Source organism: Atta cephalotes, assembly GCF_000143395.1.
Source record: "Atta cephalotes unplaced genomic scaffold scaffold00043, whole genome shotgun sequence".
Lineage (NCBI taxonomy): Eukaryota > Metazoa > Arthropoda > Insecta > Hymenoptera > Formicidae > Atta > Atta cephalotes.
The window spans coordinates 1,747,615-1,767,129 of record NW_012130107.1 but is presented as its reverse complement, the minus strand read 5'-3'; the positions used below and the strand labels follow the sequence as shown (position 1 = coordinate 1,767,129).

The window sequence follows — 19,515 nt, the reverse complement described above, 5'->3', positions numbered from 1 at the left end:
AATTCACAAATCGATACAGGAAATGCTTTATACATACACACGTATTATTTTTATTATATATTTTAGTACAACTGTGTGTATGACAAACCTGTAACAAAGGCGCAAAAAACCAACGCACATATTATTGTCTTCCCGTTCTTTCCATGCGCCACAAAAACGCAAAGCCTTAAAGTTTACTGGTAGAATGTCCATATCGTCACGTATTATTCTTACGTAATTGCCGACCTTATTCTTGTCCCGTTTCAGTCGTCATGAAATTTTCTTTGTCTTTTTAATATTGTATTGAGTTCGTTTTTCTCTCTATATCATGTAATAAAATTTCCGACAACATTCCATCAATATGAGCTACATTAGTAATGCAGTACAATATTGTCAAACGCACGTTAAATTTTAATTCGATCGAATTGCCTTGGTCTGTTATCAGAGCCTTTTTCTAACATTGCATATGTTTTATTCACCGTAGAAAAGAAACTATTTTTAAATAATATGTTTTAACGTAAGACCTTTGTATCTCGTAAAATAAGAATTTGTTGAGCAACTCTTCTGTTGTGCAATATTAAGTATCTGCGGGAAAATATAGGTACAAAAAGTAGCAATGAACTGGTGAAAGATATAGACTAGTGCTACGTAACTGATAACTGTACAGCCTGAAAGTGAAAAAGTAAAAAGTTTTTCATAAACTACCCAATTATATAACTGCAAATAGATTAAAATTGATTAACGAATTTAATTATTGTAGTGCATGTGCATCTTATTCTTTTCAGTGAAATAAGTAAAAAATTAAAAAATTATTAAAAAATTATTAAAACTTAACATAAAGTTGAAATTTTTTAGATAATATGATATTATATTTTTATGCCATAAAATATAGAATTATACTTTTACATAGATTTTAATTTTTTGTAATACACACGATGTGTCTATTAATTTGACATTTACTGTAAAAGAATTAAAAAATTTTTTTTAAGTCTAAAAAAAATCTAAAAAATGAAATTAAATTTTAACACTATTAATTCTTAATATACATCTTTAAGTCATTATATCCTCGGATTTCTTTTTTTTTATATACTATAAGAGCAGTAATTGATTGCTCTAGTATTACTGTTATATAAAAGATAATAAAAACCACATATCTACGTATTTTAACAAGCAGAATATTATTCTGTATGAAATATAGTTCATTAAAAAATAATTAATAGTTTACAGACGATTCTATTTTAAAGGGCTTTCATGTATATATACATATCTAAAATATACGATTATAAGAAAATACGTAATTTTATACAATCTGTAATTCTTTTTATAATTTCAGTCTAATCACATCGACGTCTGTTGTAAGACATTAAAAGTAGAATAAGACGTTTTTAAAATCTGCAAAGGCAAGTATTGTTGACTATTATTTTGTTACTGCTATTAGAACATATAAAGTGAATCATCGTCGCCATTTACCCAAGTGAAAGTGTCGAGAGCCAAACTGAAAATTCCGTAGTAAGACAGCTTTAATCCCTTTTGACTAATGGTCATTACGAACAACAGACTTTTGCGATCTCGCGTTGTGGCTATCGTCCAATTGCTCGAATAAATAGCATCGCCAATGCCTTTGCTCTACATATATACACGACAAAAGATATTTTCACCGTTTAATAATAAGCATTTAAAATAATCTATAATTTTCTAATTATAAGTAATTTATAATTCAAAATTATAAATAAATACTACAAGATTAGAACGTGATCTATGAATTTATGAACATACGTAATTCATATTATATATTTTATATATATATATATATATATATATATATCATCCAGATCATAAATATCCGTTATAAATTAAAAATTAAAATCGGCTTTAATTTACTTTATTACTTGTCATTTATAATTACCTTTAATTGCAGCTCGTTTCCGTACCAGCAATAAAAGAATACTTGAAACAGCATACAGCCGAGGTACAATGTCAATGACAAAAATCCAACGCTGAGAAGACTCTTCTGCAAGTAAAATTGCAAGTAAATTCAGTATGTTTGTGAAATACCGCTATACGCATTGTAAATTAGATATTTAATTTAGTAGTGACACTTTTTTATCGACGATTTTTTTATCTGCTGTATAAAAAAATATTAAAATAATATTAGAAAAATTTCAGCGGCACCGATTGAATTGTAAGGAATTAATCGTAAGGATCATTGTTTCAGTTTACGCGACCTTGGACATTTGAAAAATACTGGTGCACAGAGTCACCATGCTGAAAATGAATAAAATCATCACAGTCCACACAAACAACGACTGTATCCTGCGCACGATCTCATGTACGTATAACTGATGTCTCACGCACTCGCTGATCATCGTGCCTTTGTCCATATCGATTTGATACTGCTTCGGGTGATCCTTGTAAATCTTGGACAGACGATAACACAGCAGCTCGATTTGTCCACAGACGTGAAGGGTGAAACCGTAGACGAGGGAGTCGAACGAGACATTGAGTAGTACCCCATAAAATATTGCGCCTACGTGTTGAAGGTAAGTCGCCAAATATGGATATAAACCAGATATCGAGTACGGTAGATATGTCTTAAACGGCAAAGGTCTGTCAGTATTTTGGGGTCCAACGATGGGAGCGAGTATAAGAGCTATACAAGTTGCTTGAGATATACTCATGAAAGTCCTGACACACCATTTAGCTGAGGAAAACATAAATATTAAAAACATATATTTTCAAATTTATATATATATTTTCAGACTAAAAGTATATCATAGAATGAGAGAGATGAGAGTATCAAATATAAAGTTAGTAAGAGTAAAAATAAAAGTTACATTCTGATATAATATTAAACTGATAATATTAAACTGATATAATACTAAACAATATTCATTTTAAATTTAATTAACTTTGGTATATTTTTTTATAAAGATTTATCGACGTTTGTTATTATTCAAATCTTAATATAATTGCATTATTATAGTAAAATATATTATAAATAACTTTAACTTTAAAGGAATATTGAAATTCATTATTCGCAATAATTTCATTAGAACTACTGGCTAAATACCTTTGCGATCGTACTTAATAAGGATCATCCTTTCTTCGGAATTCCTTGGCTGACATGTTTCTCTTCGAAAACAGTCTAACAACATGGATACTTCGTTTTGTCGAACTAAGAAATTCCCATATTTAAAGCATAAAGCTACATAAGTTAACGCTAAGAAAAGTCCTTCAGTTATACCTTCGATATCATCATGTGTTCTTATAAGCTCAATTACTTCTGATATCGTAAATTCATATATTAAAATAACAATGGCATACCTATCAAAATTTTAGTATGTTTTAAAATCTTAACAATTTTAATTGCATCTTAAGTAGAAATATCTAATAATGTCTGATCGTGAAATACTTCTTTAATTAAAACAAAATTTAGTTAAAATCTTAGAAGGTTAAAAAATAAATTGACGGAACCTAAATTAACAACAAATTTAATAAATAAATAAACAAAAATTAAATGGAAACGGATTTTCTATGTACAATCTGATTATGTAATTAAATTAGTTCTTTTTCATACTCAACAATAAAGCTATATATGTAGTCACTGATACATGATTTAAAAAATCACATTAACAAATTAATTTTTCAAGAAAAGAGAAGAAAAAAGAAAAATTAGTTGTAGTTGATGCAAACACAGATATAAAATATAATATAAATTTATTATATATTCATATTATTATATATTCATAATAGGAACAAGATGTAGAAAAAGTATTATTGTACCTGTAGCAGAAACTTAAAAAACGAATAAAAAGATCATTATTATCTTTCTTTTCGCTCCATGCACCACAGAACCAGAGAACTCGGAAATTCAATGGCAATATATCCATAATTCCGGAACGATCACTATAGATAGTCTCCCTTTTGTTGTGCCTTACTATGCTTTGAAAATATTAAGTTTGTAGAGAAAAATATAACGAGACTTTCCATATATTGTCAACGTCCGTTCTCGTAAATTAATAATAATATGGCTGGAACGTTCTATAAGCGTTCGAAATGTTCTAAACATTCTTTAACATTTAATGACCAACAGAATTAGCTGATTTTCTTTCTTCGCTACGTTTTCTTTTCGTCTCTGTATTCATTTTCATATAATCATGAGACGTCTGCGATAACATAACTGGTCATTATTTTTTAAATTATAAACTTGTGTAGCGTATGCAGTATCGAATATATAAAGGGATACTGAGAGTGAGGGAGATTAAAGTATTATTACTATTGATGTGCATGAAAGAAGTTCTTTTGCATCGCTTGTCTGTCAGAAAAACTAACTAAAAATTTTGTAAAGAGAATATAATAAATCGTGAATTTGCAGAAGCGCACAAAATAAACTGCAAGTATGTTTTTGGATTCGTACATTGTTTTGAATTACTCCGCAAAAAAATAATTAACAAGAAGTTTTATTTTTATCATAAGAATTTTATTTTTATTATAAAATACATAGAGAAAAGATTGAAAAATAATTTATTTAAGATGAATTTTCCTTTATTAGATATAAAAATATCTATAAATTCTAGAGATACACGTATAGTAGATACGAAAATAAGTTTTATGTTAATTTGATTAGAATGATAAGTACAGTTATTAAAGAATAGATACGAAGATATTAAATCGTAGCTTGCTGCAGCAAGTTGAAAGAAGAATAGGATGTTTTTAAAATCTGTACAGAAACAAAGAAGAAAAATTTAAACTGTTTGTATACAACATACAATTTTATATTATACATCACGTATTTAAGAAATTATATATATATATATATATATTGAAAAAAATGTTCTGATCGAATTAACAAAGGACCTAAGAATGGTTTTTTAGTGATTAAACAGAATTTCTGGTTATAATAAGCAAAAATTTGATTTTGTCTTATCAAAATGTCTTCCTATTAAGCTCATTTAATTGTTAATATAATCAGAACATTTTTCTTAGTGTAGTATATTTTAAGAGTCGTAATTATGTATATACATATTTAATATGCTTACCCATGTGAAAGTACTAAGAACTAACGAGCAGATTCCATAAAAAGAAAGTATTCTGCCACCCTGGCTTATCATCATCATAAATGATAAACTTTTGCGTTGCTTTGCCGATATTACTGTCCAGTCACTAGCATAAATAGCATGTGCGATACTTTTATTCTGAAAAAAAAAATTTAACTTAACAAATGGATTTAAAATATTAATTAAAAGTAAAATAATCTAAAAGTTTATTTTCACCAATACTTTTAAATCAAGCTCGTTGCCATACCAACAATATGAGAATACTTGAAACAACATTGCTCCTAAGTATACTAAGAAAACGAAAAATTCAACGCTGAAGAAATTTTTCTGTAATATAAAGACATCGATTGAACATTATCTACGCTTAGCTGATATCTATTCTATATATGTTTTAAACTAATTATTATACATTAGACATCTGATAGACGCTGCTGCAAAGAGTGATAAGGCTGAAGAAGAACAAAATGGTGATAATCCACATAAATAACGATTGTATTCTGTGCATGATATTGCACACCGAAACATGATGTCTCACGCATTCCGCAATGGCAAATTTTTCAATGACATCGTGCTCCTTTTCTTTATTGTTCTCCTGTAGAAATCGGAATGTTTCCGACAATCGATAGCATAACAACTCAATCTGCCCGCAAGTATGAATAATGAAACCGTAAACGAGAGAATCAAAAGCGACATTTAGTGATACTCCGTAAAATACAACTGCAACTTGCTCAAGATAAGTTAACAGGTAAGGAAATAACTCCATCATAGAATACGGTACGTACATTTTCATCGGTAACTGTCTTTCGTTTTGAGTCATTAAAGGTCCTATGAGAACCAAGAAACCCGATATTTGTGAAATGAACATGAAGGCACAGGTTATCCTTTTAGCTTCGTTCATAATGATCATCACGACGAAGTGGAGTTTGCAAAATAATTAGATTCTATGAGATGTAGGAATATATACAACATATATACAAATTATATTACACATATTTAAAAAATTATATATATATATATATATATATATATATTGGAAAAAATGTACTAATTGAAAAAAGGACTCAACAAGAAAAGTATTTTAGTAAGACTAATAAATAGAATTTCCGATTTAACTTAGTCTCAATGCCTTCGTATACTATAATGATTATAATTATATATTCTATAAAAAATTGTATATTCTATAAAAAAAAACAACTTTTTCATAATTCAATAATAATAATTGTATTTAATAATAATAATAAGTAAAGAGCATTTAATAATATAATATTAGATAAAATATAATATAGTAATATATAATATAGCAATAATATATAATATATAATATAATAATAGATAAAGAAAGAATTAAAACTCTTCTAGTCTCTTAATAAATTAAAATTTTCTGTTGTAATTAAACTTTTCTATTAGAACATCGATATTTCATTATTTCGATATCAATTCGAAATTAAATAATTAAATAAATATATTGTAAGATTCGATTCAATTATATTAATACAAGAAAGGCTATTAGAGCCTAGCAAGATAACTTATGCTATAATAAAACTTTATTGAAATAAATAATAAACAACTTTCAAACGTTTCGATCTTTTTTTTTAACAGTTCTCTTTAGTGAATATGTCTAACTTACATGTGTTACTCAGTATATAATAATAATCTTCTTATAAAACTTAATTCTTGTTCTCATTAATTCATATTAATCTAAATATTCTTCTATTCGTTTTTTTATTTATCCTGTATAATATTTTTATAGAAAGTTGTTTAAGCATAAGTTATTTTGTATAAAACTCTCTATTAGTCCTTCTCATTTTAATATACTTAATTCGAAATTATTTCGAGAATCACTTTTGATATACATCCGGCACAGAATTTACAGCAATATCGCTGCAAAATCTCTGCAATGTTGCAGAAGTTGCTGCAACTTTTGTGCAACTTTATACTATAGAGGATGTGACACTTTAAATCATATATAAAATAAAATTAATGAATGAAAAATTATATTGTATTAACAGCTACGAATAATGTAAAGATTTTATCATTTGAGTATAAATTTTATATATTAATTTATAAACAAATATAAGAATTTATATATATAGATGTGTGTGTGTGTGTGTGTGTGTGTGTGTGTGTGTGTGTGTGTGTGTGTGTGTCATAATCATAATTATTTTTGTTATTTTCTTTACCTTATATTTATTTTAATTACTTGTTACATTTATTATGTGCCAAATATTGGACCAATATTGAGTGTGCAGTTCTTACTCAATGTTGTCTACTCCACTAATGAGATACTATTAAAGATCGTTAACTGATCTGGACAAATTTTCATTCATACAAGGAGGGTCTGACAAAATTACAATTTTTTTCTATATATCTGTTATATCATCTCTACTGAAAATTAAATGGACGATAACATTAATTCATAATTTTTAATAAAAATCAAGTATTATTGAATTTTAAATACATATCTACGAAAGTAATAATAAATCATAAAATTAGTATTGTATTATCAGTTTATTGCTCTTAATCACTTAAGTTTCAACAGTGATGCGATTTCTCGTAAAATTGTCGATCTTTAATGGAATCTCTTAGATGACTGCACATTTGTTTCTCAATATTGCGCCAACACTTTGTACTACTAGGGTGTAATATTTTAGGATTAATCATTAATATTTTATATTCTAATAAATTTTTTTCAAATATTTCTTTTAGGAATAATATAATTTAAATACCTTTAAGGTCGTATTGTTTCAATATTGATTCCTCCATCGAATTTCTTGGCTGACAAAGATTAGCGCGAAAACAATCAAGCAAGGCACGCAATTCATACTGTCTCATAAAAACGTTTAAATATTTTAGGCATAAACACATAAAAGTTAGAACGAGGAATAGACTTTCTGTTAAATCTTCTACATCATTTCTCATACGTATAAGCTCGGCCATCTCAAATATCGTAAAATGATATATTATAGCAGCAATTGTATATCTATCAAAATTATATATACGTCAAAAAGAAGAAAAGTTACACAATACAGTAATTTCTAAAAATGTATATCGCTTAATTAAAAAGATTCTCGCGTTTGATGAAATATAAGACAAGTTTATAATATATATAATACAAAAGTTAATAATACAAATAATATCTAGAAAAAAATTTAATTGACTTTTATTGTACCATTTTAGAAGATATTTAATTCTAAATTTATGGAATTTTATATTACAAATTGAAAGTATAACCTTATTCTGTAGTTCTTGTCTTTTAAATTGAGACATTTACGTATAAGATAGTAATTTAAATTCATCATTATAATTATAAAGTAAATACTTAAGTTTGTTTTTGTAAAGTTTCATTTAAACTAACCATATAGTTTACAAGAAATTTATATTCTCCGATGAAAAAAAGCTAGAATATATGTCAAATGAATGATATGTATACACCAAATGAGCATCTTATAATTTTTATTTTGTCATTTTGAAAATATTTAGTAACATATAAAATTAACAATAATTATGTATAATAGCATAAGATATTATTAATAATTTTTTTATTCCATTATTTTAATTGTTTTATATATTTTCAGTCAGAACTAATAATGGAATCGACATCGATTCGATATCGTTTGATGTCGAAAGCATTAAATCGATGTCGAATTGATAATTCCATTATCATTTCTGACTGTGTTATTATAAATAAACTATCTATTGACTAGACAGCGCGAGAATTTCCTTAATAAACAGTACATTTATAAATTATTTCAATATATTAATATATATTAATGATAAAATAAATTAATGAATTTATTTGCATAATATATGTCTTATATTATTCTACCTGTAGCAGAAGCTGATAAAGCGTATTACCAAGTTGCTATTCTTATGTTCTTTCCATACACCGCAGAAACGAAGAACGTAGAAGTTCACCGGCAATAAGTCCATATTTTTATTATCATCGCAACCATAAATGTAATAGCAAATCTTCTCTCGACAATGGTGAAATATAGTATGTCATTTGTTTATAGAATTGTAGCGACATCGATGACAATGTTCTTGCATTAATAACGACGTCTAAGTATATGGTATTGTTAGAGTGCATTATTTTTTAATACATCAGAACATATGGACTTCTGCCATTGTTCGCATTCTTATTTTTAATTTTATTAGATGAAGTAAAATGTTGCGACAGTCTTTAATGTAGATAAATTGTCACTTATTTAGAAGATTTCCTTCTACATTACCTTACAATTTAAAAATCGTAAATGAAATCGTAAAACAAAATTTCATAAAATTATGGGTTTATTATAAAGTACATTTGATTCCAGAGATGAAACATATGACTCAATTGTTTTGAGTCGGAAAATAATAGCTAAGAAAGAATTGCTTCTGTAAAAATTTCTTAAAAGAATCTTTTTAAAAGAAGTGAAAACAAATGTGTAACAAATTGAGAAGATAATATTATAGCCAGTGTAATGGCTCCTCCTTTTAATATCTCCGCTATTAAGTAGCAAATTCTAGCGATTATGGAATTATTTGCTTTGTAGCTCGCTTTTACAACACGACTAATACACAATAGCATTTATTATAATATATTTTTACTTACAAACATTTCAAAATATTTTTATAATACATTTTTAGCATATTTCCCCATTCTTCCTAAACTTGAATGTATTATCATACGAATATACAGAGTATTCAGCGTAACAGTCCGCACGACTTTTCAGATGTTTCGAACAGTTTAAAAAAAAAGTTGGAAGGTGAATATTTATTTATTTCATACAGGCCACAACATGAAATAAAAAATATTTAAAAAAATTTTTTTTTTAAATAATCAGTTATCTTAAATTTTTTAAATGGCACCATACAATTTTTTTCCATAATATTGTAGAGATGATCTCTTCAAGATGAATTCAAATTATTTATACATGTATTGATTTTATTGCATATTTTATTAAATAAGTACATAATATGTATGCATCATAAATATCCTTTAGCAAAGAATATTATTATAAACATAAATTAATAAAAAAAAACTGTAACTTATCTATGTATGTTTATGTTCTGTATCTAATTAGAAGTTGTAAGCACTGCTGTTTCAAATAATGATGTGAATTTGATATTAAGAATCAATAAAATCAATAAAATAAACATTAGAGAAGAAGGTGATATTATAGCCAGTGTAGATATTGTGACTTCCCTTAATATTTCGACTATTACAGCGAATCCTAATTAATTATGGAATTATTTGTCCAGTAGTTCGCCGTTAATATATCAATGACATTAATATACCAATATTCAATAGCCAACACTTATGATAACGCATTTTATTTTTAAGTATTTCAAAACGTTTCTAAGATACATTTTAGCATTTAATTATACTTACTTCCTCATTTTTCTTAAACTTAGAGAATATTATTATCACACGAATATATGTATTTTTGAGTGTGTTGTTTGCTATTTAACATTTTATTTGCCTATATATTGTATATTTTGAGTTAAGCAAATTTAAATAATATTATAGTATTTTGCTAATGTGCCCTATATGAATATTGCAATTATTCGTTTTCTTTTTTGAGGTTTTCATAATAAATAATAATTATTTGATAATTGATTGTAGCTCTAATGTTGTAATTCTATATAGTTTAAACTACTTGTACTACTTTTAATACTGAGATTTTTAGTGCAGCAGCTAATATGCAGAAATTATGTGAATATATGTATATATATTTATTTTAAAATGTTTTACTTTTTTTAATTTTGTAATCAAATATTGTTTTCTAAATAAAACTAATTTTGTAAGGCTATTTTTATGGAAGGCCATTATCATGTTTTTCTTCGAGCCATTATACATCGCCACATTTTTATTAATAGTGTCTTAACATAATAAATATAACTTTGAGTCCAGAATCAATCAATAACATTTTAACGAATGTAATTGTTAAATTTTAAACTTAAATGTGGATAATTATTGTGTAAAATAACTAAAGTGCCATAATTCCACTTTCTTCTCTAATAAAAGTGACATTTCGGTCATTTCAATCCGACTTAAAGACTTCTATAATATTATGAAAAAAAATTGTACGGTATCATTACAAAAATTTAAGATGGCTTCGAATTTTTTACAAAAAAAATTTGTATTAAATATTTTTTTATTGTATATTGTAACCTGTATAAAACAGATAAATATTCACCTTTTAACTTTTTTTTTTAAAACTGCCGAAAAGTGCGAATCGTTACATTGAACCTTGTATGTATATATTTGAATGTTCTTTGTTATTTAACATTTTATTTGGCTGTATAAACATTTTGAGTTATGCAAAGTGAATCAGCAGCATATGACATTTTGCTAATGTGGCCTTCTAAACATGTTGATTATTGACAGCCTTTTTTTCAAAGTTTTCATATCAAAATAATTATTCCATCGATTATAGTTCTGTCAATCTATAATTTATATTACATATATATAAATTTTTAATACTAAGCAGATCTATATGCTGAAGGAGTGTATATATATATATATATACTATTTTCACAATTTGAATATCATATATTCTATTATATTTTATTTTTCTATTAATTTTTATAATTCCTTTTTTTTAAATAAAACCAATTTTTTAAATCTATTTTTGTGAAAGGCCATATTATTACCTTTGTTTCTCTTTGAAGGATTATGCAGTGTCACATTTTTATAAATAGCGTTCAAAGTAATGAGTGTTTCATAATTTTGAGTTTAGAATCCAAACAACACAGAATATTTATGATAAATATTTATTATTAATCATTTTTTGAAATGTTATATGAACATTTTTTATACAAAACTTTATTCGAAATATTATTAGAATATAAACTAAATATTTTATATATTATTTATGATAAATATAAATAAATATTTCTAATAAGTATTTTTACCTAGATTATAATGTTTCATTAAGTATTTTCATATAGCATTAACTGTAACATTTACAACAAATATTTTATAATATTTGTAATAAATATTTATGATCTGTGTGCGTGCGTGCGTGCGTGCGTGCGTGCGTGCGTGCGTGCAATCTAAGATCACAAAAATATATACAAAATTTAAAATAAATATTATAAATATTTACAAATATTTTGTAAATATTTTATAAATATTGTGTGCTGTCTGGAAAGCAATTGAATAACATTTTGGTTTTACAAATGTAACTTAAGTTTTATTTAAGTATTGATTATTAACCAAATTATACAAAAAATAAATGGAGTGCCTTAATACCACTTTCTTCTCTAAAAAAATTTAAAACATGTAATTGTTAAGTTTTACTTCAAAAATTAATCTACACAAAAATTAATAAAGACTTTAATTTTAGGTTCAACCAAGACTTTAGTTAATATTTGATAACATTATATTATCAATTCAAATGATTTCAAACTTTTTTCAATTTGTAAAATATATTTTGTATATTTTATATAATTTACAATTTTAAAAATGTTTAGTATTTTATATGCAAATTTTGAATATAAGATGAACTTCGAGTCAAAATAATAAAAATTTTGCATGTGCTCAATTATTAAAATCTCTTATAGCTTTAAAATATTTGACAAAATATTTTATAGAAATTTGTATTCCTTTTTTTATACACGTGCTAAAAAGTTTTTTTATAAACGGAACAAAGTTTTTAATACAAGAATATCTAAAATATTCTATTTCTACTGCTAAGTACTCTATGTACAAAAATACACTTGCTGTAAGTTCGATTAAGTCAATAGTATTTTATTACATTTCATAAAGAATAAATGACGAGTACTACTTTGAAGTTTGTTGCAATAAATTAAAAGCAGAATAGGACATCTTTAGAATTTGCGCAAATATAAAAAATAAATTTATAAAATATTTACTTATAAACTTATAAACAAATTACACGTATTATATTTTTGCACATGTATCTTTTATAATACGTTACATATATTATATTTTTATTAAATTCTAATTATTGTACAATATGTGTGCCAATGTAAAAGTGCCAAAAGTTAATGCGCAGAATCCATAAGAAGAAAGTATTTTTCTTCTCTGGCTCATCATAACGAGCAATAAATTTTTACATTGCTTAGGTGATATTACTGTCAATGGCATAAATAGATGCTTTTATTCTACAAAATATATATCATGATTTGATATAACAAGTATAAAATATTATATACATTAAGCGTGCGGTAAAAGATAAAATTTATTACATCAATACCTTTAAATCGAATTCTTTACCATATTAGCAATATGTAAATAATACTTGAATACTCATCGATTCTAAGTTATAATATAAATATTATTAATAAATATTATATTAATAAATATTAAAAATTATAAATTCAAGACTAAAAAGTTCTTGCTGCAATAAAAATATTGATCATAGTATTATTTAAACAAATATCAATTTTATTATCTGAATTTTATTAAAATATATTAAATATTGTAACTAACTTTGCAGGGCTAATGTACCTACTGTATACTGGATGCGATGAGCGACGAGCGATATTCAATTAAAGCTCTGCTTTGCACGTTACATGAGAAAAGGTAGAGTTTTTATTGGATATTGCTAGTAGTTTATCGCGTCTGTGTGCGGTAGACATAAGTCATATATCGGTTACATGACAATTTCTATAATAAAAAAGGCGATAATGTTGGTAGCAACGAAAATCCCTGGGCATCACAATTTAATTTTCTTACGGATTAAGATATATTACGATATATCCATACAACTTGTATAGCCGCATAAACGTATGCATAAAAAAAATTATCCAATCACATTTTACATACGTCTTTATAGCAGAAATGTAATTGGATAATTTTTATTATGCATATGTTTTTTTTATACACGTTTATGCAGTTATATAAGTTATATAAGTTATATAAGTTTGTATGTTCTTAAACTAATGATAATGTTGTTAAATTAATAAAGCCTTTATTAATAAAGCCATAATTAATAAAGCCCTGTGCAGAAGAATATAAGAAATAAAGAATTAGGAATAAAGAATAAATGATTTTAACTTATCAGAAATCGGATACATTAGAATATATGGTTTCTGATAGGTTGAAATCATTTATTCTTTATTAAGTTTTCCTTAGTTTTCTGAAAAATAGCGCAAATTAACGGATTACTCCTTATACAATATTATCAACCTATCAGAAATCATGTATTCTGATGTATTCGATTTCTGATAGGTTAAAGTCGTTTATTCTGTAAATAAACAACTAATTTGTTTAAAACACCTAATATAAAAATAGAGATAATAATTAATACTATTATTTACTAATATATAAATATAGAAAGTAGAATAGTAGTATGAATAGTATTTATAAAGTACTATGCAATAATTCTCTGTATTTACAGAGTATACAATGCCATACTGTTGTATAATAAAATGTTCCAATTCATGGAAAACAGATAATACAATGCATTATCTTCCCAAAAATTGTGAAGTGATTGGTTCTTTTAGAGAGTCTGACTTCTGATCCAATAAAAAGAGGTCTATGAGATCGCCGGTACTCTGTATTCTAGGGACACTAGTAGCATTTTGCGATTATAGATTTTGGACCGTCATGCCCTCTCTCAGGTTTCTCTCTGGTACTAGACTATAAGATAAAAGCCTACTATACGAGGCAATTCCCATCTGTGATTCCCATCTGGCCGAAATCGTCGCTATTCAACGGCGAGTGCCACACCGAATCAGCAGTATACGCGGCAACGTGTATATTAACGTAGTACAGTAAAACTCTACACGTGTTACGTGTACACAAAATTTTGTACGGTTGTAGAGATGGCAAATTTTGCGAAGCGAGAACTGTTGAAGTACGGTTGGGAGGAAGGTAAGAACTATGAATTTTTTGGTCCGAACAATGTGACGCATTTTCCGCCACATGGCGAAATTGATGAACAAACAATTTACAATACATAATTTTTAAATTATCGATATTCACTGCCAGTACTGAAGATCTATAGTGCATATAATGTATATTTTTAAAACTATAAAAGATAATAAGACTCGATATTAATAAATAAAATCAAAATTTTTGAAGAGTTACGAGCCAAAACAAAGAAAATATATTATAAAATTATAAATATGAAAATATAACAAAACAAACGTTTTGACTGATCGGGTCATTCTCAATGTTGACAAAAAATTTTTATAAAAATTTTATGTTAGATTATTACAAACGGAAAAATATAAATTATTTATCACTTAATACGTGTATAATATAATGTAAATACGTGTTAATAAATACGTGTTACTAAAATGCTTGCGACGATATAGTCTTTTAGTCCTTAATAATCCCGAAACCTATAGTAAGTACTCGAATAATAAGGGCATTTTGCATGTTCTTGTAAAAGTTGTTCTGTTTTATAATGTGAAATCCAAAGATCAAATTCTTGTAGTAATCATAAAAACTTTGGAAGCATTCCAGCAATGTAGACGTTAACATAAAAAAGTCTATAAAGAAACCGCAAAAAGTAACCGTAATCCGAGTTCACATAATTATGCAACTATGAAATTAGCAAAATATTATATAAGTATCTTCTTAGTGAAGAGTTTAAATCTCATTAAAAGAAGAAAAAGTAATAGTTGCTTATAGAACCCCATCTTATATTGGAACAATTGCAGTGAGAAAAAAAATCAAAGACTATGTAGCATCTCAACCAAAAACGATGTAACTCAGAAGGTACCGCAACACAATAATAAGAGGAGAGTAATAGATAACCGATACTTACCCTTTTTTATTAAACTTTTTAATATATTCCAAATAGTATAAGCTAATTTGCAATTGAACATATTTACAAGCGGTGAAAATTTTTTCGAAATGGAATTGATATATATCTTTTCGGTACTGGCAGTAAATATCGAAATGCAGCCTTCGTCTATTTTGTGGCTCAGTCTCGATTTCATCCCCTCTTTTTTTGTATTTTTTTTGTATTTTTTTATCCTTTATGAAATATAAAGGATAATATTGTCGGATCATATTGCCGCTAACTAAGCAACAATATGAAACAAAGAACGAAATGAAACTAAAAGTTTACCTTTTTTTAATAGGCAAAGGACTTGGTAAAAATGAAAATGGCATAACGGAACCCGTAAAACTTGCGACAAATCAAAATAAGGCAGGAATAGGATATGATGAGAACAAACCTTGGTGGAACAGCTTGTATGATGACACCATTAAAAACATTAAAGTCGAGTCGAATGGTGAAGAGTTTTCTTTGATGACCGTCGCTAATGCGGCTACTTCCAAAACTAACCGTCATAATTTCTGGAAAAAATCTGTAACTTTGAGTCCATTCTATTTTGATCATGAGATATTTGAAAATTGTTCAGAGTCAGAGAAAACATATGCATATATGATGAATCAGAAGGTTGGATTTTTTAACAAAATTATGCATGAACCAATGGAATACAATTTTACATCAAATGGAAAATTAGAAAGAATTGCACAGCAGGATGCATTATATTTAAATACTAACCCTCTGTTAAGTGATGCTATGATCAATCAAAAGAATGACATAGTCGACAAGAATGCAAAATCAGACATCGAGGAAAATAAGTGTGAAACAATAAACGCAAACATATTGCAATGTTTTGAAGATACAAAAGATTTTGTTTTATCCAAAACTGCAAAGAAGAAACGTAAAAAAAAATTACATAAATTAATCCAGCAACTAAGCACTTGTAGTTTAGAAGAAAATAATAACCAAAGGCAAAACTATTTGGATATGAAGCTCAAAAAGATAGAAACTCAAAAAATGAAGAAAGATAAACATATGGAGGAAAGAAAGAATTTTAAAAAAATAGTGTCCTTATATAATTCAATAACTTCTGATAATACAACTTCTAGTAATACAAATGAAGTAAAAGTAACAGGAGGCTTGTTCTTTCAACATACAAAGCTGATACAAGACAAATTATTTAGTAAGATTAAAAGAAAATCGATAGATCAGACATCTGATATTTTATCAGATGTGAAATTATTAGGATCAGGAAGATGTGAAAAGGGAAAAGATAGTACTGAGCATAAAGTAGACCAAAGTTTGAAAGTGGAAAACGTGGTAGACAATAAGGCAGACGAATCATTTAAAAAAGATTGGATAATAATTGATGTTGCAACGAAGACAGATAAGGAAAGAGAGAATTTTGATTGCAAGGCAAACTTACTTCCGAACAAGGCAACAGATAGAATATTTAAGCACGACATCTCAAAAGTAGAAGCTAAAAATAAATATAACAATCCGGTAGAAGAAATAAATCGCGATTTCTACTTCCTAAGTTTAAACAAAATACAAAAAAAGAAAAATCTGCGCCCCCCTTCAAAAGGAATTAAGAAAATTGCCGAAAAATTAAAAGGTGAAGCTTTGGCAAATGAATTAAATTCTGCAATAAAAAATTTAACAATATTTAGTATTACTGACAAATTAAATGCAAATACTGTTAAAAAGAAACTCGTAGTACCCACTCAAACTCATCGTATGCCTGTTTAAAAAAAAAGAAAAATACAAGATGTAAAATAAGATGTTTGAAAATATGGATGTACTCGAATACTTCAATAATTTTGTTACATATTTCTGCTTTTATATTTTCACGATATTTTTATGATATAAATTACAAAAATGATGCATAAATGATGTAATTTTGCTGTGCTAAAAAATTTTTAATAATGGCTTGAAATTATACATACTGATAGAAAAGTACGTATCTATTATTTAATATTCATTTATTCAATTATTTGCTCATTATTGATTTGATTTTAAAAAAAACTTGATCTTTTTTATAGCATATTTCGTACTTTATTTTTAATCTTCTATTTTATATGATCATATGCTGAATATATACATTTTTTCCAATAGGAATTTATTAAAATGTAATTATTTTCAAAAAGTTCAAATATTTTTAATTGCGTATTTACTAATACAAATTTAATTTATAAATTTTATAATTCCATAAATTTCATAATTTATGGATATGGACAAATTCCATAAATATTAAAATATGCAATTAAAAATAAATATTAATGATTGTGATTATTAGCTATGATTATCTCTTCAATAATGAACAATATTTCATAGATATCATGTATAAGTTACATTATGATTCCACGCGATGTAAAGCTTTATCATTGTTGTAAATATTTGTTAGCGCCGAGATACTGCTGTTTCCAGATAGTGACTATATTCTGTAAATTTATTCATTTCATTCTAATCTCGGGAAAATTAATTGTATTAAAGTTTTTAAACAAAATCAATTATAATAGTTGTAAGTTGAGATAAAAATTAATAAAATAATTCACAATTATTTTTCATATTAAGGTTGCGATCCAAAATTGCCAGTACTCAAAACCTATATAGTGCGTGTAATTTAAATTATAAATTTTCAATCCTGGTAGCAAATTTGGAACACAACCTAAATCGTTATAAACATATTTGCGATAGTATGTATCTAATTACAAATGTCAGTTAATATGCAACTTATTAAATTATATTGTTAAGATCAGTGTCTATAAGGAAAGTTCCTATGTAAGTAAAAGAAATACAATGCCTGTATTATATTTGTTTTATATAAAATTCATTCGATATATGTATTTTTAATAAATAATATTTGCATCAAAAGTTCTTTTGTTTTTTTTTTATTCGAAATGCAACATAACAATATTTACATTTACACACAATTCGTGTTGTATGTACATACGTTTAGATGTACAAATCGATGTTCTTTTCTAAAGGCGATTAGAAATGTTTTCGCAGAGATGTAAACATATTATTGCTATAGCATAATATAAAATGACATATAATCTAATTTTTTCTATATACGATCATCAAAATTTATGAATCTTGAAAGAGAAGAGCTCAGACAACACAAAGTCTAAAATTGTGACACAAGACATTTTTAAATTTTTTTAGTCGCAAAAAATGTCTTATAACCCAATTTTAAACATTTTTTATTATCTGGGAGGTGTATTTCATGTAGCTGACTTATATTCCATGTAAAGAATGATAGACGTTCTAAAATAATGGTACATTGTATTCGGTTAATATAGTTTTCGCAAGTATATCAATTTTATTACAGTTCGCCAAAATTCACATTCAGATAGCATCGAGTATTATGATAACTTAGCAGAGACTAGTGATAAAAAATTTAGCATCGAATCTATTCTTATAAAATAAAATTAATTTTCTAAGGCCACTAGGGTATTCCGTAGAATTCGTTTTAATTATCTTCACTTTAAGTTACTAACGTTTCATCGTCTGAATTAAAGAATCAATTTTGAAGCATACAACGGTTTTAGTATTCACAACTTTTTTGTTATCTCAGTTTCTTAATCATTCTGATATGTGACATAAAATGATATACATGTGTTTACAAATTTTGAATTATACTTATACTAAATTATACTTATACTAAATAATAAATTCCTATTAAAAAAATTATTATATTCAGAATTATTATATTCGAAGATTCTAACAAGTATTAGGCTATA

At 26.2% G+C, this 19,515-nt stretch overlaps 3 protein-coding genes across 3 annotated transcripts; 1 reads left to right on the top strand and 2 right to left on the bottom strand.

Annotated features, from left to right (window-relative positions):
• Positions 1-1,317: 1,317 nt before the first annotated feature.
• On the bottom strand, positions 1,318-3,290 carry LOC105622346 (the record flags this gene model as incomplete). Its single annotated transcript, XM_012203765.1, has 6 exons — positions 1,318-1,371; positions 1,450-1,605; positions 1,886-1,990; positions 2,205-2,325; positions 2,374-2,680; positions 3,050-3,290. Coding segments are annotated over 6 exons (984 nt in total), but the record flags the coding sequence as incomplete, so codon positions are not given.
• Positions 3,291-4,645: 1,355 nt separating this feature from the next.
• LOC105622345 lies at positions 4,646-8,966 on the bottom strand. The gene is made up of 6 exons (XM_012203764.1): positions 8,892-8,966; positions 7,763-7,859; positions 5,446-5,954; positions 5,259-5,363; positions 5,019-5,174; positions 4,646-4,699 (listed from the first exon to the last, which is right to left on the bottom strand). Exons 1-6 carry the CDS (start codon positions 8,964-8,966, stop codon positions 4,646-4,648), a joined length of 996 nt encoding a protein of 331 aa, XP_012059154.1.
• Positions 8,967-14,813: 5,847 nt separating this feature from the next.
• LOC105622323 (G patch domain-containing protein 4) lies at positions 14,814-17,521 on the top strand. The gene is made up of 2 exons (XM_012203741.1): positions 14,814-14,862; positions 16,083-17,521. Exons 1-2 carry the CDS (start codon positions 14,814-14,816, stop codon positions 17,519-17,521), a joined length of 1,488 nt encoding a protein of 495 aa, XP_012059131.1.
• The last annotated feature ends 1,994 nt before the right edge of the window (positions 17,522-19,515 follow it).

What these genes read in the sequence shown, in the direction of transcription:
- LOC105622345 (XM_012203764.1), bottom strand. Translation starts at nt 8,966, where the DNA reads ATGGACTTATTGCCGGTGAACTTCTACGTTCTTCGTTTCTGCGGTGTA. An exon ending in AACATAAGAATAGCAACTTG is followed by an intron (nt 7,860 to 8,891) that starts GTAATACGCTTT and finishes TTTATGAGACAG; the next exon opens with TATGAATTGCGTGCCTTGCT. An exon ending in GCGTCTATCAGATGTCTAAT is followed by an intron (nt 5,364 to 5,445) that starts GTATAATAATTA and finishes TTTATATTACAG; the next exon opens with AAAAATTTCTTCAGCGTTGA.
- LOC105622323 (XM_012203741.1), top strand. Translation starts at nt 14,814, where the DNA reads ATGGCAAATTTTGCGAAGCGAGAACTGTTGAAGTACGGTTGGGAGGAA. An exon ending in GAAGTACGGTTGGGAGGAAG is followed by an intron (nt 14,863 to 16,082) that starts GTAAGAACTATG and finishes TTTTTTTAATAG; the next exon opens with GCAAAGGACTTGGTAAAAAT.